General features: G+C 39.0%; 2 protein-coding genes across 2 annotated transcripts; both read left to right on the top strand.

Moving 5' to 3' along the window:
- Nucleotides 1-8: 8 nt before the first annotated feature.
- Nucleotides 9-7,557, top strand: atp13a1 (ATPase 13A1). Its single transcript, XM_072443097.1, has 25 exons — nt 9-362; nt 624-713; nt 1,088-1,351; nt 1,423-1,578; nt 2,524-2,593; nt 2,667-2,773; nt 2,842-2,971; nt 3,054-3,109; nt 3,185-3,311; nt 3,393-3,530; nt 3,604-3,724; nt 3,809-3,966; nt 4,065-4,240; nt 4,322-4,432; nt 4,508-4,633; nt 4,719-4,827; nt 4,924-5,117; nt 5,193-5,289; nt 5,363-5,547; nt 5,632-5,746; nt 5,821-6,017; nt 6,095-6,237; nt 6,309-6,420; nt 6,495-6,638; nt 6,721-7,557. The coding sequence occupies exons 1-25, from the start codon at nt 9-11 to the stop codon at nt 6,829-6,831; spliced, it is 3,591 nt and encodes a 1,196-aa protein (XP_072299198.1). The 3' UTR covers nt 6,832-7,557.
- A 297-nt stretch (nt 7,558-7,854) lies between these two features.
- On the top strand, nt 7,855-11,119 carry dsn1 (DSN1 component of MIS12 kinetochore complex). The gene is made up of 11 exons (XM_072443850.1): nt 7,855-7,889; nt 8,052-8,085; nt 8,154-8,415; nt 8,862-8,935; nt 9,528-9,600; nt 9,681-9,759; nt 9,853-9,903; nt 9,999-10,070; nt 10,573-10,720; nt 10,807-10,894; nt 10,972-11,119. Exons 1-11 carry the CDS (start codon nt 7,855-7,857, stop codon nt 11,052-11,054), a joined length of 999 nt encoding a protein of 332 aa, XP_072299951.1. The 3' UTR covers nt 11,055-11,119.
- Nucleotides 11,120-12,093: the final 974 nt, after the last annotated feature.

Raw genomic sequence — 12,093 nt, 5'->3', positions numbered from 1 at the left:
AAAGAGCAATGAACGACGCCAAGAAAGACGGAAGATTAGACGCAGACGGGCTCCTGGAACCGGGTGAGGAGCAAATGGCCCCCTCTGTAAACCATAAGCAGCATGACAGCGCCACTGGAGACGAGCTGGTGAGCTCGGTAACACTGTACAGGCGAAGACCCCGGTTTCTACACGGTACTGTCCTTCCGTTCCTGGCTGTGCTGTATCCCGGTTGGCTATACGTGTGGTTAGGAGTGTACGGTGCAAACGAGTATCCGGAGGCAGGCCTCCTGGCGTTAGCGGCCATCGGGATTGCGCACGTCCTCACCGCGCTGTCCGGTTATTGGTCCGTGCACGCGCACTGTTGGCTCACATGCTCAAAGGTAACATTACATACAACTAAACCACATTAAATGTCTTATTCTATACACAGCTTTGAAATGAGCAATCACAATTTTGTAAACAAAAAAGATGTAGGATGAGTGTGTATGCCTATTATTAAATATGAAATCCTGTTTATTATTCTCAATGTATATGAAGCTATTCTATACTTCACCCATTTAAACTCAGTTTGTTGGATCCAAGTGGAAAAATAATGCATACTTCCATATGTGTAAATTATGCCACCTGTTTTATCTCCACAGGAACCAGACCCTACAAAGGCCACACTTGCTAAGGTCATACCCACTCCCAACAATGGTTCAGCCGAGCTTGTGGCACTGCAGCGGGACCAGGTCCGTTGAAATTCCTTTTTGTTGTATACTATCCAAACAAGGACATTATGCAATCAATGTTTCCCAAAATAACTACCACTTTCAGCAGGTTCCTGTCCACACACACTACAATCCACACACACTACAGTTCACAGTCTATGACAGTAAAGTGTAACCGTCAGCCAAAAAAGTATTGTTATGTAATCATATAGATGTGATTGTTGTTTGTTGAAGTACTGTTCAAAACTTTAGTCATATCCTCGATAAGTGCATGAACCAGTCTTTTATGAGAAGTTATCAGAGACATTTGCTAATCTTAATCTGTTAAGACAAAATATGCAATAGAGAAGTATATGCCCCTACTGTAGTTGATTCACAATTCCTTCTTCATACAGGATGAAAATGGGGATGAGATTCTTGCATTTGAGTTTCAAAAGATCCGCTACACATTTGACAACAAGGAGAAGAAATGTTTTCTCCCAGTTGCATTTCCCATCAACCATCCCATGGGCTTCTTCCAGTCCTGGCGTGGATACCAAGAAGAGTTGGAGCTTCGCGCAGCAGAAAAGCGTTACGGGACCAACAAGGCTGAGATGGTGGTCCCAGATTTTCTGGAGCTATTTAGAGAAAGAGCAACTGCCCCATTCTTTGTTTTTCAGGTATAACTATATCAACAGTTCCATCTACTTGTATTGAAAAACATTGTTTTAAACTTATTTTTCATCCATAGGTATTTTGTGTGGGGCTTTGGTGTCTGGATGAGTACTGGTACTACAGCGTTTTTACGTTGTTCATGTTGGTGGCATTTGAGGCTTCTTTGGTTCAGCAGCAAATGAGAAATATGTCTGAGATACGACGCATGGGAAACAAGCCGTACATGATTCAGGTAAGAAACTATTTTCTGTTTAAAGCATGGTATGTATCTGTTAAAGGACTGGATACTAGATTCAGCACTGTCACTAAGCATTCCCCTTCAATCCAGAAAGTCAGGAAAATCGGATAAATTGCCTTGTCCACTTTAAATTGATTGTCCGAAGTGCATGTAAACTCGGGCACGTTGAATAAGGTTCAGTGGATCGATTCTCCTAAAACCACTTGGCGCAAATGGCCCCAACCTCTTCTAGTCCGTATTGCCGCTGCATGTAAACAGTGCAGAGCAGGAGAGGCATTCAGCTGTACTGGGCTGTATGTGATTAGACGAGTAGATCAGTGGAGATGACAAACTACGACCCCATCACCGCAGACTACTTTAAGATGAAAGTGAAAACTACCGGAGTGTCAATGTGTTTGCTTGCACTATGGAGAGTAAATAACATGTGAGCAATGTGCTTATACTACCATGTCTGAAATTCAAATACACCGCTTAAAATTGTTTTGGCCGGGCCGGGATGAATTATAATGACATATTTTAGTTTTCTAATTGAATGCCCAGAACATTGTCTTCAAATTATAAAACAAAAAGCAAATTGTCACTTTTCTATGTTTGATAAAAGTGTGGTTATATGAAGTTTTGGTGCTAATGTTAAAATACTTGACGACCCTAAACGTCCCTCGGCCCCGCTCGCACCTATTCAGTTCTTTTTAGCTGCATGTAAACTGGGACAAGACTCTCTGACAGGTTTTGGGCAAAAGATGAATTGAGTTTGGTTGTCTAGCGCAGTTCGACTTCTTGGAGCATCTTAACGTAGCGAATCACAGGTGCATGCTGCCGTTATATCCCTGGATGTGACGTTTCACCTCCATCGCTCACTTCAGTCGCAATAATCCATCTGGTGTCTATGAGGAGTGTATCTCATGCAAACTAAATCTCCATTCTAATCTCTAATTACAGGTTTATCGTAATAGAAAGTGGAGACCTATTTCAAGCGATGACCTTGTCCCTGGTGATATAGTGTCAATAGGTCAGTGTACAGCATATATTCACCCCAAAGCTTTTGAACTCTGTGAAATTATTTAGATATTTATTATATGCAGGGAGGTCGCCGCAGGACAATTTGGTTCCCTGTGACGTTCTACTCTTGAGAGGCCGGTGCATTGTGGATGAGGCCATGCTAACAGGAGAATCAGTGCCCCAGATGAAGGTTTGATGAACTACACATGTTCTGTGTCGTAACTATGTACTTCAGATCTAATCGGTGTGTATTTTCAGGAACCCATCGAGGACTTGGATCCAGAGCGAATCTTAGATCTCCAGAATGACTCTCGACTGCATATAATCTCTGGAGGAACAAAAGTGGTGCAGCATAGCCCACCTTTGAAAGCTACTGCTGGACTCAAACGTAACTAGTTTATTCATTGCATTATTACTTTTTGAATAGTTCGTTATTTATATGAGCTGTTGCGTTGTATGCTTGTTTGCAGCTGTTGACAATGGCTGTGTGGCCTATGTACTGAGAACTGGATTTTACACATCTCAGGTGAAACTCTAAGCTTAGACATTTTGAATGGACCAGTGAGTGCATTAGTTTGAATATGTGCAATTGTCTCTTTAGGGAAAACTGTTACGGACCATTCTGTTTGGAGTGAAAAGAGTTACAGCAAATAACCTGGAGACTTTTATCTTCATCTTATTTCTGCTGGTGTTTGCGATCGCTGCAGCTGTTTATGTGTGGATAGAAGGTAAGATCCATGTAAAACACTATCAAACATTACTAAAAAGGACCCACATGACTCAAAATATTTGAACACTATCTCTTTAAGGCACCAAGGATGCCAGCAGAAACCGTTACAAGCTGTTTTTGGAATGCACGCTGATCCTCACTTCGGTAGTTCCACCTGAACTCCCCATTGAGCTGTCCTTGGCAGTCAACACATCTCTGATAGCTCTGGCTAAACTATGTAGGTCTTTGTTCGGCTCTGAGCACTGATAATTTTTGTGTTTACTAATGTTCATCTTTTTTTTTTTTCTCAGATGTGTTTTGTACAGAGCCGTTCAGAATACCATTTGCTGGGAAAGTTGAAGTGTGCTGTTTTGATAAAACTGGAACACTAACCAGTGAGAGTCTGGTGGTGCGAGGAGTAGCAGGGCTCAAGTATGTAGAATGTTGAAATGATTATTATTTTTTAAATAAATAAAGACTTGTGCTATTCATGTTTTTTTTTTAAATCTGTAACAGAGAGGGAAAACAGGTGATGCCAGTGTCAGAGATTCCTGTTGAAACGCACCGAGTGGTGGCCACTTGCCATTCCCTGGTCACTCTCGATGATGGACAGCTAGTTGGAGATCCACTGGAAAAAGCCATGCTCACTGCTGCCGACTGGACCCTAACCAAAGGTATTACATAAACTAAACATCGTCTTTGTATTCTACAATAAATGTATTAACATATCGTAAAAGGATTTATTAACATTTATTCATTCTCTTTTTACTAGATGAAAAGGTATTTGCTCGTGGCATCAAAACACAAGGGCTAAAGATTCACCAGCGCTTTCACTTTGCCAGTGCCCTGAAGAGGATGTCAGTCCTGGCCTCCTATGAGAAACTAGGGTCTACTGAACTCTGCTACATCTCCACTGTCAAAGGAGCTCCAGAGACCCTCAGAGCAATGGTAATAATTATGTTTAATTCTCAGTCTTTTCCGTCACATAACAGTAAATTAATAAAAAAGTATTCTCTGTTGTTATTACAGTTTGAACAGTGTCCAGCCACTTATGATGAAGTCCACAAAGAAATGTCACGAGAAGGGGCAAGAGTCTTGGCGCTGGGTTACAAAGAGATAGGACATCTCAGTCATCAGCAGGTTTTTAATCAAACCTTTACATAAAACCATTATCTCTTGCATATTTTTGTATGACTAAAAGAACGTGTGTGACAGGTTCGAGAAATGGGGCGTGATGCACTGGAATGTAATTTACATTTTGCTGGGTTTATGGTCGTCTCCTGTCCACTCAAGACTGACAGTAAAGCCGTCATTAAAGAGATCCAAGAGGCTTCTCATCGTGTAATTAATATTTCAAGCATATTTTCCTCAACTATAACAATTGTATTCCTTAATTGAATAAAACATTGCTTTTGTTTGCTGCCAGATGGTGATGATAACTGGAGACAATCCCTTAACTGCATGTCATGTCGCAAGAGAGTTACATTTTATTCAGAAAGAACACACCCTGGTACTACAGCAGATCCCTGGACAAGGTACAATTTGCTTTATTTTATTTTTTCATATATATTTTTTTACATATGAATAGGTTTGATTGTCCAGTCATCACATTTTATATTGTGCTTCTTCAGCTAATTGGCAGTGGGAATCCATTGATGGCACCGTCTGTATACCAATGCCCCCTCCTTCCATTGCTTCGTTTGTGCAAACATTTGATCTATGTGTAACCGGTGAAGGTCTGAGCAGACTAATACGCGAGCCACATTTACTACACACCCTGTTACCTCATATACAAGTCTTCGCTCGCGTCAGTCCTAAACAGAAGGTATGTCATGGAATTCAAGCTTTATCCTAGTATTTATTGACAATGTTATATTTACTGCAATTAAATTTTTTTAAGGAATTTGTGATCACCAGCCTTAAGGGGCTTGGCTATGTGACGCTTATGTGTGGAGATGGCACGAATGATGTTGGGGCCCTAAAACATGCCCACATAGGTAACTATTATAAAGAACACTTTGTCTTTTTAAAAATGTTTGGCAATGTATAAATTGCTGCGTTCCTATTTAGGTGTGGCTTTATTAGCAAATGCACCTGAACGCATACCTGACAAGAAGAGAAGGGGAAGGGAAAAGGACACGCCACCGCCAGAAACCAGACCAGCGCCAACTGCTAGTTCAGGAGCAAAACTGAGCTCCAGAGCGGCCAGGCAGCGAGTAATGGCTCAAAGAGAGGAGCAATTGGCAGCACAAAAGGTATACAATTCTATAAACCTTTACTGAAGGCCTCAAGGTACAGTCATAAAATTATGGTGTTGTTTTATCACAATTGTTTTATAGGAGAGAATCAGTCAAGTTTTGAGAGAGCTGGAAGAGGATCAAGTACAAGTGGTGAAACTCGGAGATGCATCCATCGCTGCTCCTTTCACATCAAAACTATCTTCAATTCAGTGCAGTGAGTATTACGCCTAAGAATTCAAAATTAAGTTTTTTTTTTTTTTGTAATTATAAATGTATTGTTATTTACAGTTTGCCATGTTATAAAACAAGGACGTTGCACATTAGTGACCACCCTACAGATGTTCAAGATCCTTGCTCTAAATGCCTTGGTGCTGGCTTACAGTCAGTCGGTGCTCTACCTTGAAGGGGTCAAGTTTAGTGATTTCCAGGCCACTCTACAGGGTCTGTTGTTAGCTGGATGCTTTCTTTTTATTTCTAGATCAAAGGTAAGTTTTTTGGTGGAAAATACCTTTTATATTGTATGTATAAATACATTATAATAAGTGTATATGTCTTGTTGCAGCCTCTAAAAACATTATCTCGAGAACGTCCATTGCCAAACATCTTCAATCTATACACAGTGTTGACTGTGTTGCTGCAGTTTGCAGTTCATTTCTGTAGTCTTGTTTATCTATACAGAGAAGCACAGAGCAGGAGTCCACCCAGGTAAAATCAAAACAATCTTTCATTCACAATCGCAGCTGTGTATTTATAACCATGTGTATTATTTTTTCTAGAATGGACCGATTTGTTGATCTGTACAAAGAGTTTGAGCCTAGTCTAATCAACAGCACTGTCTACATCATGTCCATGGCCATGCAGATGGCAACCTTTGCTATTAATTACAAGGTACATTTTTAATACTAAAATGTTTTTTTTTTTTAATGACCTATTACAAGGTCAACATGTGTTTCTTTTGACAGGGTCACCCTTTCATGGAGTCTCTTAGTGAGAACCGACCTTTACTCTGGAGTATTGCTCTGTCTGGTTTGGCCATTGTGGGACTTCTGAGTGGATCTTCTCCTGAATTTAATGAACAGTTTGCTCTTGTGGATATTCCACCAGAGGTCTGTAGACTGTGTTTTTGTTGCAATAACCCTGTGCATTATATATAACATGGTCTAAACCAATCTTGTTTCCTTCCTGCAGTTTAAGTTCATCATTGCTCAGGTTCTGGTCGTGGACTTTGTTGCTGCTCTGTTGGTGGACCGTATGCTTCAGTTATTCTTGGGAAAAGGAACTCTCAGGCTGCCTTCTTGAACTTAGTGCCAACAGCAACTGCTGTAACCGGACTGTAAAAAAAGAGAAATATGCTGGATTTGGGAATCAGCTGGGACACTCACAGCGTTGCATACCATTCCCCTATTAGATTCTGGCTCCTCTTTATATTTTTTGGTGTCATTTCATTAAATCCGTTCATAGTTAATATTATTAAGTTATATTTTTTTTCTATACTTGTTTCCTGTCCACCTACTGCTAAATTGTCACGATAACAGCAGTATTGAGTATTCAGTGTGCCAGATAGAATGAAACACAGGTTGCACAAAGGAGTTTTCTGTAAGAACTGCAAAGTGTTTTTAACTTTACTGATTCCTATCTCCTATTTTCCTTATTTTTTTTGTAAAAACAAAAACAATGTATCTTAAACTAAATGAAAAGACTTTTTATGTATTTTGTAATAACATAACTTGACCGCACTAAAAGGCAAAACAACCCTTTTCCAATTGACAGGTCATGGAAGGAATGAAGTCAATACATCCAAACCCAATATAAATACACTTAAAATAAATATTTGACTAAAAATATTTACAGTTTGAATAATTTGTCAGCTACTGTGGTAAAACCCTTGTTTTTGTTGGGCCTAACAACAGCAGCAATTAAGGACGTTTAGCTACTACATTTTTATTTGGGTTGTCTATCCTTATTCTGACGCTTAATTCTTTCCATTAAATGTTTGCATTTCTATTTTTTACAAAAAATAAATATAATATTAAATGTGTACTCTGTGGCCATCTGGCGGTGACTTTACTGATTGCACATCTTGCATTTAAACAGCTGTCTTACATTAACAGTATATCTCTTGGATATGATTTTGTTATAGTGTCATTTATGGCCTTGCAGTGAAGACTACGTCATAGCAAAAGTTTTGAGACGTGTTCATCACTTTTCTTTAAAATATGACGGAAAGCCCAGCCAAGAAGAAGAAAGCTCTTGGTACTACGTTTCCCATGGTGCATCACTTTGTGAATCGAGCGCGTTGTGACGTAATTATTTCAAACAAAAATGGCGGAGATACATTCGGAATCGGCAGTGGACAGGTTTGTATTTCAGTAAGAATATGGGTGAATTGGATTCGTAACTATGAAAAATGAATACGGTTTATAACAGCATGTAGATTGCTTCAGATAGCACACAATTTATATAATGGAGTTATTGATTCTGACACGGACTAAAGAAAGTGAATTGTGTTTCCCCCCCAGTGGAGCAAGCGTCGTAGATCTGCAGAAAGAGGAGGTAAGATATAGACGCTATAAGAAAAATACGGTGTTATTTGTATTATCAGCGTTTGGTTCTTTGTTTAGGTCCAAACAACCACACAAACAATCAAAAGATGTTCCTCCGAAAACATCGCTCCTCCGCCCAAATCTCCGCGCACCGATGTCCCCTCCCCAGAGCCCGGTGCACGGCCAGAGACTGACACACGGCCAGAGACTGATACACAAGAGCTGGAGAGTGAAAACACAGAATCAGAAACATGTTCAAGTCCTCCGGAAAGACGGAAGTCCTGGAGAAGAGCCACAATTACCCGCCGCTCTCTCCCTGCCCTCCCTAATCCTTATCGGGGTGAGAACTGCCTCTGACATATTATTTTGAAAGTGCATTATGGAACTTTCTGTCTGCTAGGAAATAATTTTGCTTTATGTGGACATGCAAAGAGTTTTTTTTTTTCAGGGCATTTGAAAAAAAAGAATAGAAATCGTACCTAATGCCATACTGTGGAACATTCAAGGGCAATTACAATTCCATAAGGACAGGCATTATGTAGCCCTTCCACCTAAACGTTCTGCAGTGCACCTTTAAAAAGCAGAATATGGTTAAAACCCCTCAAGGCCCACCCATTTTCGCATCCTTGCCTAGTGTAATTCATTCAATTTGATTTCTTGTCTAAACAACACATTCAGATGACTGTATTTTATTAAGTTTGATTGGAGAATTGACGGACTTTGTTGACATGTCATTCACTATACTTTTGCAATGTGTTTAATGGAATTGTGTGTCGGTGGGTGTAGTTCTTTGCAGAGGCATAAGCACATCCTTGTCCCCAAACAAAAGGCTGGAAAAGTTAATGGAGGCTGCAATGAAGGTAAGACTGTAGAGCACAGATATTGATTAGGAATGATCATATACTAAAATTATACTGTCACAGAGAAGTCAAAGTGCAGTCAAGATGGGTATCCAGTGTACAATCTATGTCAAATGATTCTTTTAGGTTGTAAATGTTTAGCATAAGTTACACAGGCCACACTACAAGAGAAAAGCAGAAAGTAAAATTCGAAACCTAAGATCCATTCTTTATGTAGCTGTCCTTTCCACAATAGAGCTACTGAGCCACATTTAACAATCATTTACAAATTGTTAATGTTATTTGTGAGCTGCTGTGTCCAAGTAATTTCTATTAAGGTTTGTCTCAAGTTATTGAAGTTTATATTCAATATAGTGAAAGTAAAGTCAATAGGTAGACCTGATGTTAAGGTTAAGGTGCACTTTGTTGTCCCTGTAGAGAAATATGTCCTCTGCATTTGACACATCCTTCAAGGCTGCTGGGACTACTCTCCAGATCTTGAACCAAGCTTGGTCAGGAATGTAGCTGGAGGATTTACCAACATATTGTGCTTGTATTGATTCCGGGTGTTTGACAAAATGTTTAATTTCTATTTGATTTTTTTTTTATCTAGATGGCAGTTGATCGAACACAGTCCTCTCTTCAGACAGCAGCACACTCGTCTATGGAATCTTTTCAAATTAAAGGTTTGTATTCTCAGTATATACTTTTCCAGACATTTATGCAAATATTTGGTGTTGATCACTAGTTTTTCCTGCATATGTAGTAGATCAAATGCTCAAAGAATGGGATTATCTGGGCAAAAGTATACAGAATGAATTTCAGTCTAATAACGATGCAGTTTGGTATGTGTATTGTTTAATTTTATGGGTCATGTTTAACAGATGATTATTTATTTATTTATTAATTATGTTTTGTGATTCCATTTCTAGTTTAAGTGATCCGTCCATTGAAAAGGCCATGGAAAACATTAAGAAGGCTATTAGCAGGTATTAAACCATTACTTATGTGTTGTACACACATAAGGAAAGGATGTTTTTTTTTTTTTTGCATAGTAACTAACAAAATATTTTTTGTAATTCAGACTTGAGATGGAAAAAGAATCTTGGGAAACATTGCTGAATAAACACAAGGAAAAAGCACAGCACTTGGAAAGGTAAAGGATACAACCAAGTGCGATGATGAGTGCTGTATATTTTTGCCCATATTGTAACTTTTCATTTATATTGTGACATACACTTGGGTCATATGTCCATGCCCTAGTCAATTCAGACCTGCTGATTTGCTTAATGTTGAAAATGTTATGTTGGAAAAAACAGAACCGTGTCTGAAGTGAGCCAAGTCCTGGTCTGATCCTGCATAATATGCGTTGAAGTATGAGGAACTGCCTTATTTATCAGACAGGAATAAACACTTGGCGAGAAGCGTGTAATGTCATTGGCCTCTTGGAATGCTGTGGCCATTGGCAGCAGCAGACACTTTTAGAACACAAAGTTGTAGATTAACTGTCTAGACTGACTAGACAATGCAACTAAAACACCACCAATTTAATTGCACAAAAATGTTGCACACTTAAACCCTTTGAATGGGTTCAGGAGTTGATAAAACAGTTGTCAAAATGTAGTATTTACATGGCTAACATTTATGATTTGTTTTAGGAAAGTACAAAAAGTTCAAGAAAATGGTCTCACACTTGACTCTGCATCCCTGGCTCGGTCATCTCAATATCAAGTCATCAAGAGCAAACCCAACTATAACCTTGTCCTCAGCAGACAGCAACCCAGGCTTCAGACCATGGCCCTCATTGTAACACCTTAAGACTTATGTAACACTAGTGAAAGAAAAGCATGTGCTTATTTGTATTTAATACTGTTGTGTGTTTTCATCCGCAGATGGACACTCAGTGCAAAATGGTTAATAATCTTCTTTCTGTCAGAGATCAATCACAGTTGGTGGTGAAAGAGACCAGTGGACAATTGGGTAAATACTTTAAATAATTTAAAACATTGTCTGTAAATATGTCTATATACACAATTATTGTTTATAATGTTTAACAGCTGCAGAATCTGGCTTGCTGGAGCTTTCCTCTGACCTGGTCAAGAACCTAATCACACAACCTTTGGCCTCTGCAGCGCAATAGACACAAATCAATAATCAATGGACCACAGCTCCATGGCTCTCTGACATCCGTGCGACCATAATTATATACTTCACACTATTTTTACCTTGTATTTTTTTTAATCTGTAAAATAAAACTCCTGTGTTTATGTCCATATGGGTATTTTTTGCTTTCTTTGTGCTGGTAATGTCCGTGATCAACACCAGGGGGCAGCTGTTGGCTATACAAACAATGAAGAGCCTTGGTGGCCTTTACAGATTTTTTTCCCTTTTTTCTTTTTTTTTCTCTTTTAAACAACTAAACAATATTTCCATCAACCTGAAAGTTCATGTTTATGAAATTACACATTTTTTTTACAAGTAACAAAATTAAACTACGGAAATGTCACGAAATGTAGCTCCTATAATCAGTAACCACATGCGTCATATTAAATTAAAATTGCCAATCATACAATTTGACTTTTAATAACGTATTCATTTTTTTTTTTTATGTTACCCAAGTGTTGTATTACCCAATCTTACCCAATTTTTAACCATATGTTCATAGTTCACACCAGCTTATCACAAATAAAACCGGTGCATAACATATTTTAATGCACAGGTATAGCCTTCATTTAATTCACAGCCCATCTTTCAGTCACAGTTTTTTTCTTTCTTTTTTTTTGTGTGTCTCATCTATTTCACTTCATCGGTGTCCCTTGACCATTGAAGAGCTGGTGGCCCCTCCCCCACTGTGACTCACCCCCATCTCGCGTTTGGCTGGAGCACTGATGCAGAACGAAGCTTTGACATTGTACCAGTCACTCAAAAGCTTTGTTTGCTATCATTTCTGCCTCTTTTGTGGAACCATTCACACACATATATATTGATACACCGTTTGTTCCCCCTGGTGTTTTACAGCTGCAGATGCCAGTATCAAGTGTCAGTGTTATAATAAAAAAAAACACTGCTAGTGATTTACATCTGCACACCATCAGAAAAAGGCAACTGATGGACAATGAAAAGAGAAGGGGAAAAATAACTTTCTGGTTTTACAACTATTTTAATGATCAACCTCACAC

This window comes from Eucyclogobius newberryi, unplaced genomic scaffold, assembly GCF_026437365.1.
Source record: "Eucyclogobius newberryi isolate DKJ021-1_F unplaced genomic scaffold, fEucNew1.0.hap1 SCAF_13, whole genome shotgun sequence".
Classification (NCBI taxonomy): domain Eukaryota; kingdom Metazoa; phylum Chordata; class Actinopteri; order Gobiiformes; family Gobiidae; genus Eucyclogobius; species Eucyclogobius newberryi.
Note: the sequence above shows the minus strand (reverse complement) of the source record. Positions and strands in the feature narration are given on the sequence as shown.

What these genes read in the sequence shown, in the direction of transcription:
- dsn1 (XM_072443850.1), top strand. Translation starts at nt 7,855, where the DNA reads ATGGCGGAGATACATTCGGAATCGGCAGTGGACAG. An exon ending in TCGGAATCGGCAGTGGACAG is followed by an intron (nt 7,890 to 8,051) that starts GTTTGTATTTCA and finishes TTTCCCCCCCAG; the next exon opens with TGGAGCAAGCGTCGTAGATC. An exon ending in TAATGGAGGCTGCAATGAAG is followed by an intron (nt 8,936 to 9,527) that starts GTAAGACTGTAG and finishes TTTTTTATCTAG; the next exon opens with ATGGCAGTTGATCGAACACA.
- atp13a1 (XM_072443097.1), top strand. Translation starts at nt 9, where the DNA reads ATGAACGACGCCAAGAAAGACGGAAGATTAGACGCAGACGGGCTCCTG. An exon ending in TGGCACTGCAGCGGGACCAG is followed by an intron (nt 714 to 1,087) that starts GTCCGTTGAAAT and finishes TTCTTCATACAG; the next exon opens with GATGAAAATGGGGATGAGAT. An exon ending in CGACTGGACCCTAACCAAAG is followed by an intron (nt 3,967 to 4,064) that starts GTATTACATAAA and finishes TCTTTTTACTAG; the next exon opens with ATGAAAAGGTATTTGCTCGT.